This window comes from Schistocerca serialis, chromosome 3 (genome assembly GCF_023864345.2).
Source record: "Schistocerca serialis cubense isolate TAMUIC-IGC-003099 chromosome 3, iqSchSeri2.2, whole genome shotgun sequence".
NCBI lineage: Eukaryota > Metazoa > Arthropoda > Insecta > Orthoptera > Acrididae > Schistocerca > Schistocerca serialis.
This window is the reverse complement of record NC_064640.1, coordinates 294,214,141-294,227,609: the sequence shown is the minus strand read 5'-3', so window position 1 is coordinate 294,227,609 and position 13,469 is coordinate 294,214,141. Positions and strand designations below refer to the sequence as shown.

The 13,469-nt window shown below is 36.8% G+C and overlaps 1 protein-coding gene across 4 annotated transcripts in view; it reads right to left on the bottom strand.

Moving 5' to 3' along the window:
- LOC126470084 (ATP-citrate synthase) overlaps positions 1–13,469 on the bottom strand; it is a 166,639-nt gene that overhangs the window by 29,993 nt on the left and 123,177 nt on the right. For all 4 annotated transcript variants that reach the window (XM_050097597.1, XM_050097600.1, XM_050097598.1 and 1 more), the window contains exons 9-14: positions 10,993–11,181; positions 10,701–10,824; positions 10,379–10,494; positions 9,919–10,115; positions 7,192–7,351; positions 2,315–2,435 (exon numbers count right to left, since the gene is read on the bottom strand). In XM_050097597.1, coding sequence (XP_049953554.1) covers positions 2,315–2,435; positions 7,192–7,351; positions 9,919–10,115; positions 10,379–10,494; positions 10,701–10,824; positions 10,993–11,181 — 907 coding nt within the window. The remainder of the gene's footprint in view (positions 1–2,314; positions 2,436–7,191; positions 7,352–9,918; positions 10,116–10,378; positions 10,495–10,700; positions 10,825–10,992; positions 11,182–13,469) is intronic.

Genomic DNA, 13,469 nt, shown 5'->3' with positions numbered 1-13,469 from the left:
TCATCATCATCATCATCTCTCACTGCTTAAAAATGTTTAAAAATTGTCATTTTCTATTCACAGTTGCTGATTCTATTCGAATTTATATGCTACGGACCAGCTTTGACCTCAGGACCATTGTGAAGCAGCATAAAGCAAACCATGTACACATAGTGTAAACACTAAATAAGTACAAGTGAAAATACCAACAGATTACATGGACAAACAACAACATACATACAGCACACAGGAATGAAACATGCTAACATGTACTTGCCATTTGAAGAAAAATATCCTTTTATATAACTGATAACAACACTGTGTGGTCAAATGCATAATCCAATATATTCAAAATGAACAAAAAGTACAGCAAAACATCATCAGCCACCAACGTCTAACAGTCTCATCAACTAACATAAAAATGTAGAAATGTGCACTCGAATGAACTCTCACATAAACTCAAAAATGTGGCTTAAGCAAACATCAGCTCTTGACCACTACAACAATGAGCACTGAGCTGGGCCATTCAGCAAGGCTGATCAGAAGTATGAAGCTGTCCCAGGAAAATGGAGTGAGAGATTATAGCAACAAAAAGAGCAATGAACCATCTTGTACGCCAGCCCCAATTGTCAGTACATTGCAATGAAACCAATATTGCAAGCCACCCAGTTTCTGATGTACTGTTTCTTTTGTTTCTGCCTATAGCACATCACTGTTTGTTGTTACAAGTGTATTGACCTTGAATGTAATTTGGTTCCCAGGTTTTAGTATCTGATACACCAGTGTGATGTATTAGTGTGGAATGTCAAATAAAGCAGACCTGAAAAATCAGTTAAAAGAGAGAGATAAAAATCTTACTGCTGAGGAATTATGCCAGAATCAATTCACATTTACAAAAGCTTTGAAATATTGTATCAAAGAACATCCTTGTGTGACATACAATAACCAACAGACTGCAGAAAGAATCAAACTTCAACACTCATCATAGGATGTGAAAGAAGAGGAAGTAAAAAAAAAACTGTAATATGCTTTTTCCAATATTCAAGACAGAGGTAAAAGCACAAAACAAGCAACAGAAGTGGAGTTTACCAGTATCAGTAGCCACAGGACAAGGAAGAATGATATGAGAAAAACAGGAGACAACCTGGAATTATATTATTTGAAGTTGGTGGTCGATACTCATCATTTGTGTGGCACATAATGAGGCCAAACAGAGAAACAGTGATCAGATAAAACACTTTATTAGGAAGACAATAAAACACTGATTGGACACTGAAAAGTAAGAAAAATCTGGTGTTGCAGTAAGACCAGTAAAATAAGTACACTGCCTAACTCATTTGGGTTCCATCAATGCATCTACTATCATGTGTTTCATTACAGTTGTCACTGAGCAAAACATCTTCAATGGTCTCACAAGTTTTCCAGGTGTGCCTAACCTGTCTGGTTCTCAGTTGTGTGGTCAGTAATCTGCAAATGTATACTATGACTACAGATAGTGTTTTAATTATTTTACATCATATAATGAATACATCTGCTATTTTGTTTACATTAAAGGCCATCAGTTTGACCCATTAAATTATGTGAAGATTTATATGTACAATATTGGAAACTTGTCTTTAAGTGAAAGCATTTGCATAGACTCAATAGCAATTATAGCTTTCCCATAAATCAACAGGTCAAATGAGCTGTTCAGGCCTAAAATGAATAGCAAATGCATTCCACAGACATTGTAAAATAATTTAAGAAAGCTAATTACAAACATAATGTACACTGAAGACAATGCTTCAACAAATAAAAGTAAAATGTGTATAACCTAAATATATAATGACAATTCAAGTTGCAGAACAGGCCACAACACAAACCCACCACAGTATATTTTCTTAATGAACACTCTGAATAATTTATTTTAAATTAGACATTTTTTCTTAATTACTACCTGTCACTGAGACTAGTGGCATTTATTAAAAAAGAAGAAGCTATTTATTAATTTTTAAAGACAGATATTTTTACAAACTGACATTATGGACTGCAAATTGAAATCCAGCTATTTTACTCACAAAAAAAAATCACATCAAATTTAACTTAAGGGTGTCAAGTGTAACATCTGGACAGAAAGTGATGCAACAAAGCAGTTAATATGCAATCATTTGAAGGAAGTTATGGCAAATAATCAACACTCCTGGGATATTCAGTCTGAGCCACTTTCTTACTGCCCCTGCTCTAAAAGGCATTATATGAGTTTTGAAAAATGCATAGAAAATGTGCAGTGTTTGACACAACAAGATACACTTTGGTGAGACTAAAGTAACTACAGTATCAGAAACTACATTCTTACCTGCACATGTGCCTATGCACCATGCTACAAGTGGTTTAGTAATCCGTTTATCCTTTAGGGCCTTACAAACTGCATATTCTTCTACACCACCGACTTCTCCCAATAGGACAATCATTTTCACCTATTGGCAAAATAAATAACATGAAACATATGTTACTTCTCATTTGATATGGCTGTAGTAAGGAAAATTTGTATGTACAAGAAGTTATGAAAATAACACCAATAAAAATTGAACTGGCAGTTAGAAAATAGTAAGTATCATTGTGGTGAGCTATTAGAACCTTCAATGGGAATTCACATGCAGCATCCATGGAAATCTAAACATAGGAAGCAAGCTGACATAACAAAAAACTCACACCATAATGAATATTCTTATTTCAGTATTTTACATAAACTGGGTAAAATGATGTGAGAAGCATATAACCATTGTTCCATTTTGGCTCCACAATATTGTCCTTACTGTATTTACTCTGATTAGTTTCAAAAATAAGCTTTTTTAAGCAGTGCCTGGACACAAACCAACATTTTACAGTGTACAGGGATAGTCAGCAAAATTTTGCACCCTAAAAAGTAACTGCTTATTACAGCTTGCTTGTTAACATAAGACTCTATAAACATAGCAGTGGATATGTTGTTCAATGTGCTCTTTCTGAGATTTGTTGCTCTGTTAATAGGTTCATACATTAACATGTAAGCCGAAACTTTGTATTTATAACATATCGGCATGGGGAGAAAACATGCTCATAAGACACACATGATATGTAGATACAAGGTAAACTCTAACTAGGGATGGGGAAAAAAAAGAGTTTTATTTTACAGCCCAATTCAGTGATATTTCTTGCCACATTCGACCCCCCCCCCTTTTTTTTTTTTGCCAAAAGCCATGTCATTTTGTTCAAGATACATTATTATTTTTCCAAATTAATAAATATATTTGCAAGTTCGTTACTACTTTTTGACAAATTTCATATTACTTTTTGCCAAATTTGCTATATTTATTTACCAAATCTAGTATTGTTTTGACATTTTGGTGTATTTTTTGCCAAAATGTTTTTAGATAGTCAGTGTCACTTTTTGGTACAGAGAGTGTAATTTTTTGGCACAGTCGGCATCACTTTTTGGCACAATCAGTGTCATTTTTTGCCTTGCTCAGTGTTCTTTTTCACCAAACTCTTATTTTTTGGCAAATTAATTGTTATTTTTTGCCAAATTCAATGCAGTTTTTTTTTGCCAAATTCGATGATACATTTTTGCCAAACTCCAAGCTCATTACGCGGAAAATGAACTGTCAGTGTAAGATTATACATGAACATCAGCATTGATGAGATCACAAGTCAAAATACTGTTTCAACAATTAGTACCTATTGGTTAAGAATCTTAGTAAACTGCTGTCCTCAGATTTACGAGATTTTTATATGGCAAAATTATAAATTTTGCAATATCACATAAAAATTGCTGATTTTGCATTATTTTGCTAAAAACTGATAATTTTGCATTATTTTTTTCATTATCACTTTTGCAAAACTTTCCTGTCTCTTCTCATAACTTTCATAATTTACTGTTGCATTAATTTTTCTGTAATGTTGGTTTTTATTCTGCAACAGCTCACACAACTCTACCTAGTAAGCCACAGTGCAGTGTGTGGTAAAAGTCCTCATGGTAGAATGGCATTCTGTTCCACAGTGGTGGCACATAATCCATATCCTGTATACAGTAGCGCTCAAAACAATTTTGTAGTTGCAGTGTTATGGTGTCAGTACTGTTTGCATGCAGTCACAAGAGAGCAATGCATGTAACTGTGTCACTCCATGAAGAGCTTGATGCCCCTGTCGTTACACAACTAGTAATCATGCAAGGTCATACAATAACAACATAAGTATATATTCCTTTAGCTCAAAGGTATTTTGAAATTTGCTTTGGTGGTACAGTATTCACTAACTTTTGTTACTTAGGCATTCACACAGTGTTTGTTTATTTTTAGAGACAACTAGAAGCAGGCCAAAACATAAAGAATACTCGGTTGATGTGAGACTAGCACTTTGCATGCTTTGGAGAAGGGAAATTTGCAGTCTAATGCTGCTAGAGACTATGGTATATCACAACAACTAATAAGTGTGTGCAGTCAACAGTGAAATCAGGGAGGAACAATAGCCAATAAGCCAAGGTAAGGTCATCCTGGAAAACAAGGTGGGAGTACATAACAATTTGTAGTGAATCAGTTGCTGATCCAAGAAAATCAGCTTGACAAATTATGGATGATCAGGAGCAGTAGCATGGACCGTACCTACAATTATCTACTGTAAAATGCCACCTAGTAGCAGGTGACGTAAATGGTAAAGTATCAAGTCAACCACTCAAATTCAAAAAAACAGAAAGGCCAGGAAAGAGTTTGCAAAGGAACTTGAAACTTAAGAGGCAACAAAAAGTACTAGGTACCAACCATTAAACTCAACAGTGGCAGCATCATGGTGTGGGGGTGTTTTTCTAGACATGGGATAGGTCCTCTAGTCCAAATAGGTGGCAAAATGGGTAGTTTGCTGTACAGTGACATTTTTGAGAAGAATATGGTTCCACACGGGAGAAAGAATATGCCATGTAATACGATATTTCAGCAGGACAACGATTCAAAACACAACTCCTGTCAGTGGGGAAAAAAATCTTTTCAGAAATAATCAAACTTTTGGAATGGCCAAGCCAAACCCCAGATCTAAATCCAACAGAACACCTCTTGGATGCAATGGACTGACATGTTTGTCATAGAAACTACTCAAATAGAGATCAGTCTGCTGCTGTTTTATTGGACAAATGGTTTCTCAGAACTCCCACTTGGCCTATTACAAAAGCTTGTGGGTTCAGTGCCAAATGGATGTGCAGCTGTGATCAAAGCAAATGGGTATGCAAGAAAATACTTATTTGTTCCTCAGATTCTAAAATAGTTTTGTTTTATTCTTACATACTTAGACCTACAAATTACTTTTGAGCAACATTCGTAACTCCTGTTTTGATGAAAGATAACTTTGTGTAAGCTAAATGTAGTTTTGTACTAAATGGATTATAACTACACACTTTTCAATTGTCCACTAGCATTTATCTTTATGTAAATGTAACTAATGCTTTCTACAAGTACTTTTGAGTGCTACTGTGGATGCGACAGCCTTAAACACACAAGTGCTTGCAAAACCTGTGGCAAGTGAACTTTTCAAAATGTAAATGGAGAACTGGGATCACTAAAATTTCTGTTGCTATGTCATCATACTACAGAAGGAAACAAAAAATAAGCAATTTGTAAATCATATTTACAGCAAAATCTTTGAATATACTTTGTACAACCCCCAGTGTGAAGTGCATGAGTAGAAATCTGTCCTTTAAAAATCACTATGCTCTTATATATAACCACATTTCTCCCTGGTAAATTAAGTTTTTGAATGTATTGCCACTTTTTCCCTCACATTTGCAGACTCCTTTGATATGAAGTAAAAGGTACTACATGTAACATCGAAAACATGTAACATAGCCAATTACTTGCATCTTCTACCTTCAAAGGAAGAAAAAATAAGAATTTAATTCCCGCCAATGCAGAGATAATAAGAGATGAAAAAAATCAGTTGTAGCCTATTCTACATCTACATATCAACATACACTCACTGCAAGCCACTGTAGAGAGCATGGCATCAAATACCCTGTACTGCTACTAGTGATTTCCCTTCTTGTTCCACTCACAAACAGAGTAAGGGAAAAATAACTGTCTATGTGCCTCCACATCAGCACTAATTTCTTTTAGCTTATCTTTGAGGTCCTTGCGCAAAATGTACATTTACGGCAGGATAATCATTCTGCAGTCAGCTTCAAATGTCAGTCCTCTAAATTTTCTTAGTTGTGTTCCCTGAAAAGAACATTGCCTTCTCTCCAGGGAATCCCATTTTAGTTTCTGAAGCAACTCTGTAAAAAATTGCTTGCTGTACAAACCTACTAGTAACAAATCTAGCAGCCTGCCTCTGAATTGCTTCGATGTCTTCCTTTAATACGGCCTGGTGAGCATCCCAAATACACTAGCAGTACTCGAGAACAGGGCCCACTAGTGTCCTATATGCTGTCTCCTTTACAGATGACTCACAATTTGGAAAAATTCTCCCACTAATCCAGAGTCAACCATTCACCTTCCCTACTACAATCTGTACATGCTTGTTCCATTTCATATAGCTCTACAATGTTGTGCCCAGATATTGAAACAATGAGACACTGTCAAGTAGAATGCTAACAATGCTGTATTCTCATTATGGGTCTATTTTTCCCACTCATCTGCTTTAACTTACATTTTTCTACATTTAGAGCTAACTGCCATTCATCATACCAATAAAAGAAACACCCCAGCATTTATTTGAAGAGATTTAAGGAAACCATATAAAACCTGAATAAGGAGGAATGGATGGGATTTTGAAAGATGCTCCTTCTGAACATGAGTCAAATATCTTAACTCCCCCAGTCAACATCAGAGCTATATGTATACAAACAAAGTCATCTGTTTTTTCCTGAGATAACATTTTTCCACATGCGGTACTCTTGAGTATTTTAAGTGGGCGTGCAGTATTTTAGACAAAGAACTGAAAACATGCATCATTTCTACTGAAAACATGCATCATTTCTACTTCAACAGCAAGGCACGCAAATCAACACAATAAGAAAGTGTCCTACGTCTTTCAATATCGGAGCAGAAGTGAGAGAACTTCCATGTTTGAAGAGTTCTTACATAGTGTCAGAAAGATTTAAATATGTCTTATCTACTAAAAATTATTTATACAGGCCTTCAGATACAGAAAAAAACCATGATTCATTAAATTTTTGGAATTAAAGACAGCTGCATAAACAACATTTTATACCTCTGGATCAGCCTGGTATCTCAATATGTGGTCCATAAAATTTGTTCCTGGGTACCGATCTCCACCAATAGCTACACCCTCCAGGACACCATTTGTTGATTTTGATATTATGTTGTTAAGTTCATTTGACATGCCACCTGATCTTGAGACATATGCAACACTGAAAAAAAGAAAATATCAAAGTAAAATCTGGAATGCTCTCAAAACTTTAGTGAGTGTACTGATAAATGTTACAAATAAATTATTTTTGCAGTTTTTTCCATTTGCATAAGATGTGCAGTAACATGAACAGTTTGTTTTAATAAATGTAAACAGTATATAAACAGGTACAAATACCACACCGTCACATAGCTACTGATGCATCTTACTGACATCCTGTATCTTGTCTCTCGTAAGCAAAATTAAAAATGTTGTGAAAGAATAGCATCCTCTAACAGCCTTTAAAAGGCTCTTTACTTCCAGCTTCACTTCCCTCTTCTTTTCCCACATGTGTTTGAAATTTCAGCATGTTGAGCTCTGTAGAATTTACCGTATATACTCGAATAATCCGCACCCTCAAATAATCTGCGCACCCTAATTTTGAGGAAGAGGAAAAAAAAAATTATTTTTTGCTTTAATTTGTTTTATTTACAAAAAAAATTGTTCCAATGCTATGATGTGTTCAAAAGTACACATAATAACTATCGGTTTGAAGCAACGCTGCTGTACAGGTTGATACATTGTTAAAACGCAATCGATTCAGCGGCGTGCAGCTGGCCAGCCGGCGAGCGGGCAGCCAGCAGCGTGCAGCTGGCCCATTAGACGGGCGGGCGGGCAGCCGGGGAATATTATCACCGCCAGCCGGGATGCTACGCGTACCTACAGTAGCAAAAAAAGAAAATTTCCACCAATGGTTGCAGAATAGAGTCCCATGCATTTTTCACCCATTCACAAATCTGGGACAAATCCGGCAGTTTGATTTTTCCATTAGGTGTGAACTTATGGTTTTCATCAGCCATCCATTGAGTATATCGCTGTTTAAGTGCAGCTTTGAATGGCCGATTTATACACTCATCTTGTGGTTGTAGGATGGATGTTAGGCCTCCAGGGATAATGACCAAGTCAGTTTTCCCTTTTTGTAATTAGTCTCGCACTTCCATAGTTGTATGTCCGCGGAAGCTGTCCAGGACCAATATGTTGCGTAAATTCAGTAACGCACCAGGACGACATTGCCAAACATGTGTCACCCAGTCAATTATAAGTTCATTGTCCATCCACCCTTTCAGATTTGCTCTCGCTAATACCGGTATGCCTTTTACTGATATTTTCGGAATAGTTTTCCTTTTAAATATAACGTAAGGTGGTAGCTTTCGTCCATCGCAAGTTACACACATCATCACTGTACATCTTTGTTTCTCACTGCCGCCAGTTCATATCATGAAGCTGGATTCTCCTTTCCTGTTCACTGTGTTCTCAAGCGGCATCTCAAAATAGACCGGCGTTTGATCCGCATTACCAATTTGCGATAATATATAGGACTGTTTACGGCGCAGATTTATCACATAACGTAAAATTCACTATTTTTTCTTCGTAATCGCCTGGAAGCCACTGAGCAATAGTAGTTTTCCTCCGGAATCCTAAACCATTCTGGTTGAAAAATCTTGATAGCCAGCCCCGGCTAGCTTTGAAACTGGTAATTCCTAGTCCTTTGGCTAAAGACAGTGCTTTAAGTTGGCACATTTCACTCGTCACCGCGCATCCGTATTGTCGCTTCTCATCTACATAATTGCAGAGCCTTTTCTCGAGGTCCAGATGCTTCACTGTTTGGCCGCGAAATGCCCGGCAATTACTTTTATGGTAGTTACTTGACGCTGCGTTTTAATTTTTCGCCAGTAGTAATACAACTCTCACTCACGTCGTACTTTCTTCCTGCTGCACAGTTTCCAATATTCTCGGCTTCATCAATAATTTTCATTTTTTCTTTAGCAGTGTACAAGCAATAACGAGAACTTTTAGCCATAATTAACAAGTTTGAAGACGTTAATACTTCACTCCTAACGTGCTACTGATGCGTCACAGACTGAGGCCGCAACAATGCAATAGTATAATGGGATGTATTGTAGGAGGCGGAGCAGTACCAACAATGTTTCAAATAATGCATGCACCCCAGTTTTTCATCCTAAAATTCGGGAAAAAACATGCGCAGATTATTCAAGTATATACAGTAGTATCATTAACTCTATGAAAAGTAATCACAGCACTACGATACTCCAAACACACAAGGGTGCCACTAAACTTGTGCTGGACCATCAACAATGTGTGGCAAAGTCTGTAACTTAGAGCACTACATAAAAAATCTGCCTCCAAGATTCTACTGCTGGCAAGCCATGTCAAACTCAAATGACTTCTAAGCCAGTTAGGGTATTTGTAAGCCTTCACAATATCAACAAAAATCTTTGCCCAGAAATGTAATCCTAGTCCACATAAGTACAAGCTGTAATAAGCCAAGATCTAATCACTGGTTTGTAAAATTGGGGTAGTCCATAGTCCGTTTCTATTTATTCATTCATTCATTCATTCATTCATTCATTCAAATATGAGAATGTGTCTATAAGGTATAATTCTAATAAATTAAAAAGCTGATTTGAACAATTAAAATGGTGTAGACTTATTTTTACTGGTTGAAATATGAAATTTTTTTCCTATGCTTGATTATTACTTGCCATGTATCTGTTGTAATTGTCTTACCTTCCAGGCCTATACAGTTTCGAATGCAGAATGTTATCCATCATGCCACCTGTGTTGCCGATCTTGAAACAACCAGGCTTCAGACCTCCAACTGTTGCTGGACCAATGATGCTCACACCCTTCTTATGTGCTTGTACAATAAGTTTACGTGTAAGATTCTCTGGTATTCCCTCAGCAATTATGGCAATTGTTCGTATCTTTAAAAAAATGTATATATGAAAAACTACTTTAAGTAAATGTCTGAGATGCCTGTCTGTTCAAATATGTTTGCCAGGAAGACAAACATATCCAATAACATTTAAATGATTCAAAAAATTAACAGACCAAAAGGCAACACTGAATATCCTGTTACTCATATACCACAAAGAAAAAGATAGTTGATACACTTTACACATTTTCCATTGATAGAACACTTAAGAATGTAAAGTCACAAATAAGCATATTCTCCTACAGTACCTACCTGAGGATAGTTCATCGCCTCCAAAGTACTCTCATAAGCTGACCTGAGAGAAGCAAAATTCACTAATACATCTGCAGATCTGTGTTTAGTCATGGCATCTTCCATTTTCTTGTAGACTGTAAGAAAAACAGAAAAAAATCAACAGATTGCTTCCAGCAGTCTCAATTACAAAAATTATATTAATTCTGTGAATTATTTGAACTTTATTTTGGTACTTAAAAGCAACCAGTATGTAAATGAACAGAAATGAATGTTGTCCCATTATATATGATCCAAGCTGCTGTACATGTCAGATAGAAATTATTAGAAAATTTTATGGTACCTGGAATAAGGATCTCCTTATGACCCCAATAAAATTTCTGCTTATGATCTCCAGTAAAGGGATACACCATAGCAACCACAGATGGTTCTGATCGACGACAAACGAAGTCAAAGTCCAACATACTCTGAAACATAATTACATTTCCATAACATATTTACCATAAATACACTGCTGATAGCACAAACATAAAATGAAATTGGTAGGAGTTTTTAGCGTGTCACTGTCTTTGGTTCATGTAATATTTCTACTGCAACAAACATTTCTAAATAAATTTGTAGATATGAAGATTAACCTGGACAGCTCTGCTCTGCATTCCCCACACAATTGCCTTTGTATTTTTTGTAAAAAGAACTCCTCTCTGTGTTCCATCTCTAACATCTTCACCTCCACTTGATGAGAGGCTTCTAATTGGTGCCTCTCTTTGAGCTGAATTTCCCGTAGCTGATGCCAGTGATCCTTTGCGAGACTGCTGAGGACTGTCCTGAAAAATGAAATTTCCAGTTATGTGAGGCACATAATATATTCAAGTATAATTACAAATTACAATGTTGACATCTTAGGTTTCTCATGACTGACTGTCACCATACATAATGTATGTCTTTATACAAAAGGGTGCTCATAAAGAAATTCCTCATATTCTTTTACCTTTTTAAAGATAATAATATGATAAAACTGGCTTTGAAAGTGATTTTCTAACCACTATCCACAATTTTTGGGAGTATCAGTGTATTTCATCAACAGATGGCAGCGCTACAAAACTGTCTGAGGTAACAGCTAACAATGATGTGTATTATAGAGTGGACTGTGATATGACTCTCCAACACTTATGTTTCAACACAAATTAACCTCCATGAAAAAAAAAAAGTTTTGGGTGTGCTACAGTGGCAATAAATACAATGAGACTGGTTTTTCACTGTAAAGCTGCATGGTTTATGTTACTGGGTGATTGGAAGTATAGCAGTCGTGCAGGTAGCCACCTCCCCTCCATAGCAGTTATTGCACTAAATATAAAACACATTGACCACATACTTTACCCTGAGTCATGTAACAGCCGATTGAAATAAAATGATTGTACGGCATTGTTGGCTGGGATGTCCCATTCAGTGCGACTGCCACGTGGAAGTCTTATTTCAGTCGGCACCACATTGGGCGACTTGCGGCCAATGATGAGGATGAAATGATGATGAGGACAACACAACACTCAGTACCTGAGTGGTGAAAATCTCCAACCCAGCTGGGAACCGAACCGCGGCCCAGTGCTTGGGAGGCAAGCACATTACCACCCAGCCCAGCAGGCGGACAGCAGCTCATTAAATGTGTCACACACATCCCATAACTACACTATGTATCTATAATGACTGATGAATAAGATTAATTGAAGTTTTGTTCCTGCTGGGTACAAAGTTCACCTGTGGTCGTGGTGGTCTAGCAAGAAGAGTGCAAGATTCTGGCCCTGGAGGCACCAGTTCAATTCCAGAGAGGGGTGGGAACTTTTCCTCATTCCAGTCCCTCCAGGATGGCCCAAATATACGCAGCCTGCTTTAAAATGAGTACCAATGATCTTTCTTAAGTGTAAAGCTGGGGTGACAGGCCCACCACCTTCACTCTCCTTCTGCTGTGAAGTCAGGCCAATAACCCGATCACAGTCTTGCGCCACAGACTGACTTGAACTGACTTGACTTGACTTACAATGCTGACCTACCACTGCAAAGAGACAAAGATAACATAGGCAGCAACCACCAACACTAGCAAATCGAGTAAAGATGCCCAAAGACTTCAATGTTTCAGGACTTAAATCACTCATCTCTCTCAGTGACTGCTTGCTGGCAATGACAGCCTGTTCCCTAGCTAGCACTATTAGTGAGTGATTCAATAAATGTGACCTTCCACAGTCTGGGCAATGCTTGTTTCCTTTTGCTGTTCCAGGGAATTCCAACACCATCTCACAATTTCACATAAATATAACAGATCTTACCACTCTCACATACATAAACAAACCAACTAGTGACTTAGTGACTTATATAGCAACATGATAACTGGAATATAACTACAATATGATTAAAACTGGTGACATTAGAAACAGGATAACACTTTAATATAAATCTGGAATGATCAAATCCTCTTTTCAATCAATCATACTACTTGCTGTATTACAGTCAGTCACCAACTTAAATGAAATTCAAGGAATCTAATTCTTTGCATGAATTGCTCTTTGACACTGGAATTTAACCTGTCTGTAGTCTCATAGCCTAATATACTAATGGAATCACAGCTCAGAAAGTAGGTGTGGGATGTGAACCATCTTCAGTGCAACAGTCTCATTTGTTGGTTGAGTTAGAGTTACTCTGAACACTCCTACCCTCTCAAAGACTCAACAGTAAGTGTAAACAGCAAAAAATTACTGTTTCCTGCATTACTATGCATTTCAAGTGCAATCTACAGTATGTTCAAAACTCGGACTGTAACATAAAAAGCTCCTTGAAAGTGAATGCAAACATGCAGGTTTCTCCAAATGCATTTATGAATTTTAAATCATTAGACTTTAATGCTTTTTTACATAAAAAGAGCATTACACAATGAGCATGCTCAAACTGGAGAAGAAGCAGAAAACTTAGTGATCATGACATTGTTTTACAGAGCATTTTCAAAACTTTTTTAATTGACATTTGATGAGAACACAGAAAAACTACATCAAAAACAGTATGGCCAAAGTGAAATAACAATTTTACTGTTTTGTTTTCAACAACAACAACAACAACAACAACAACA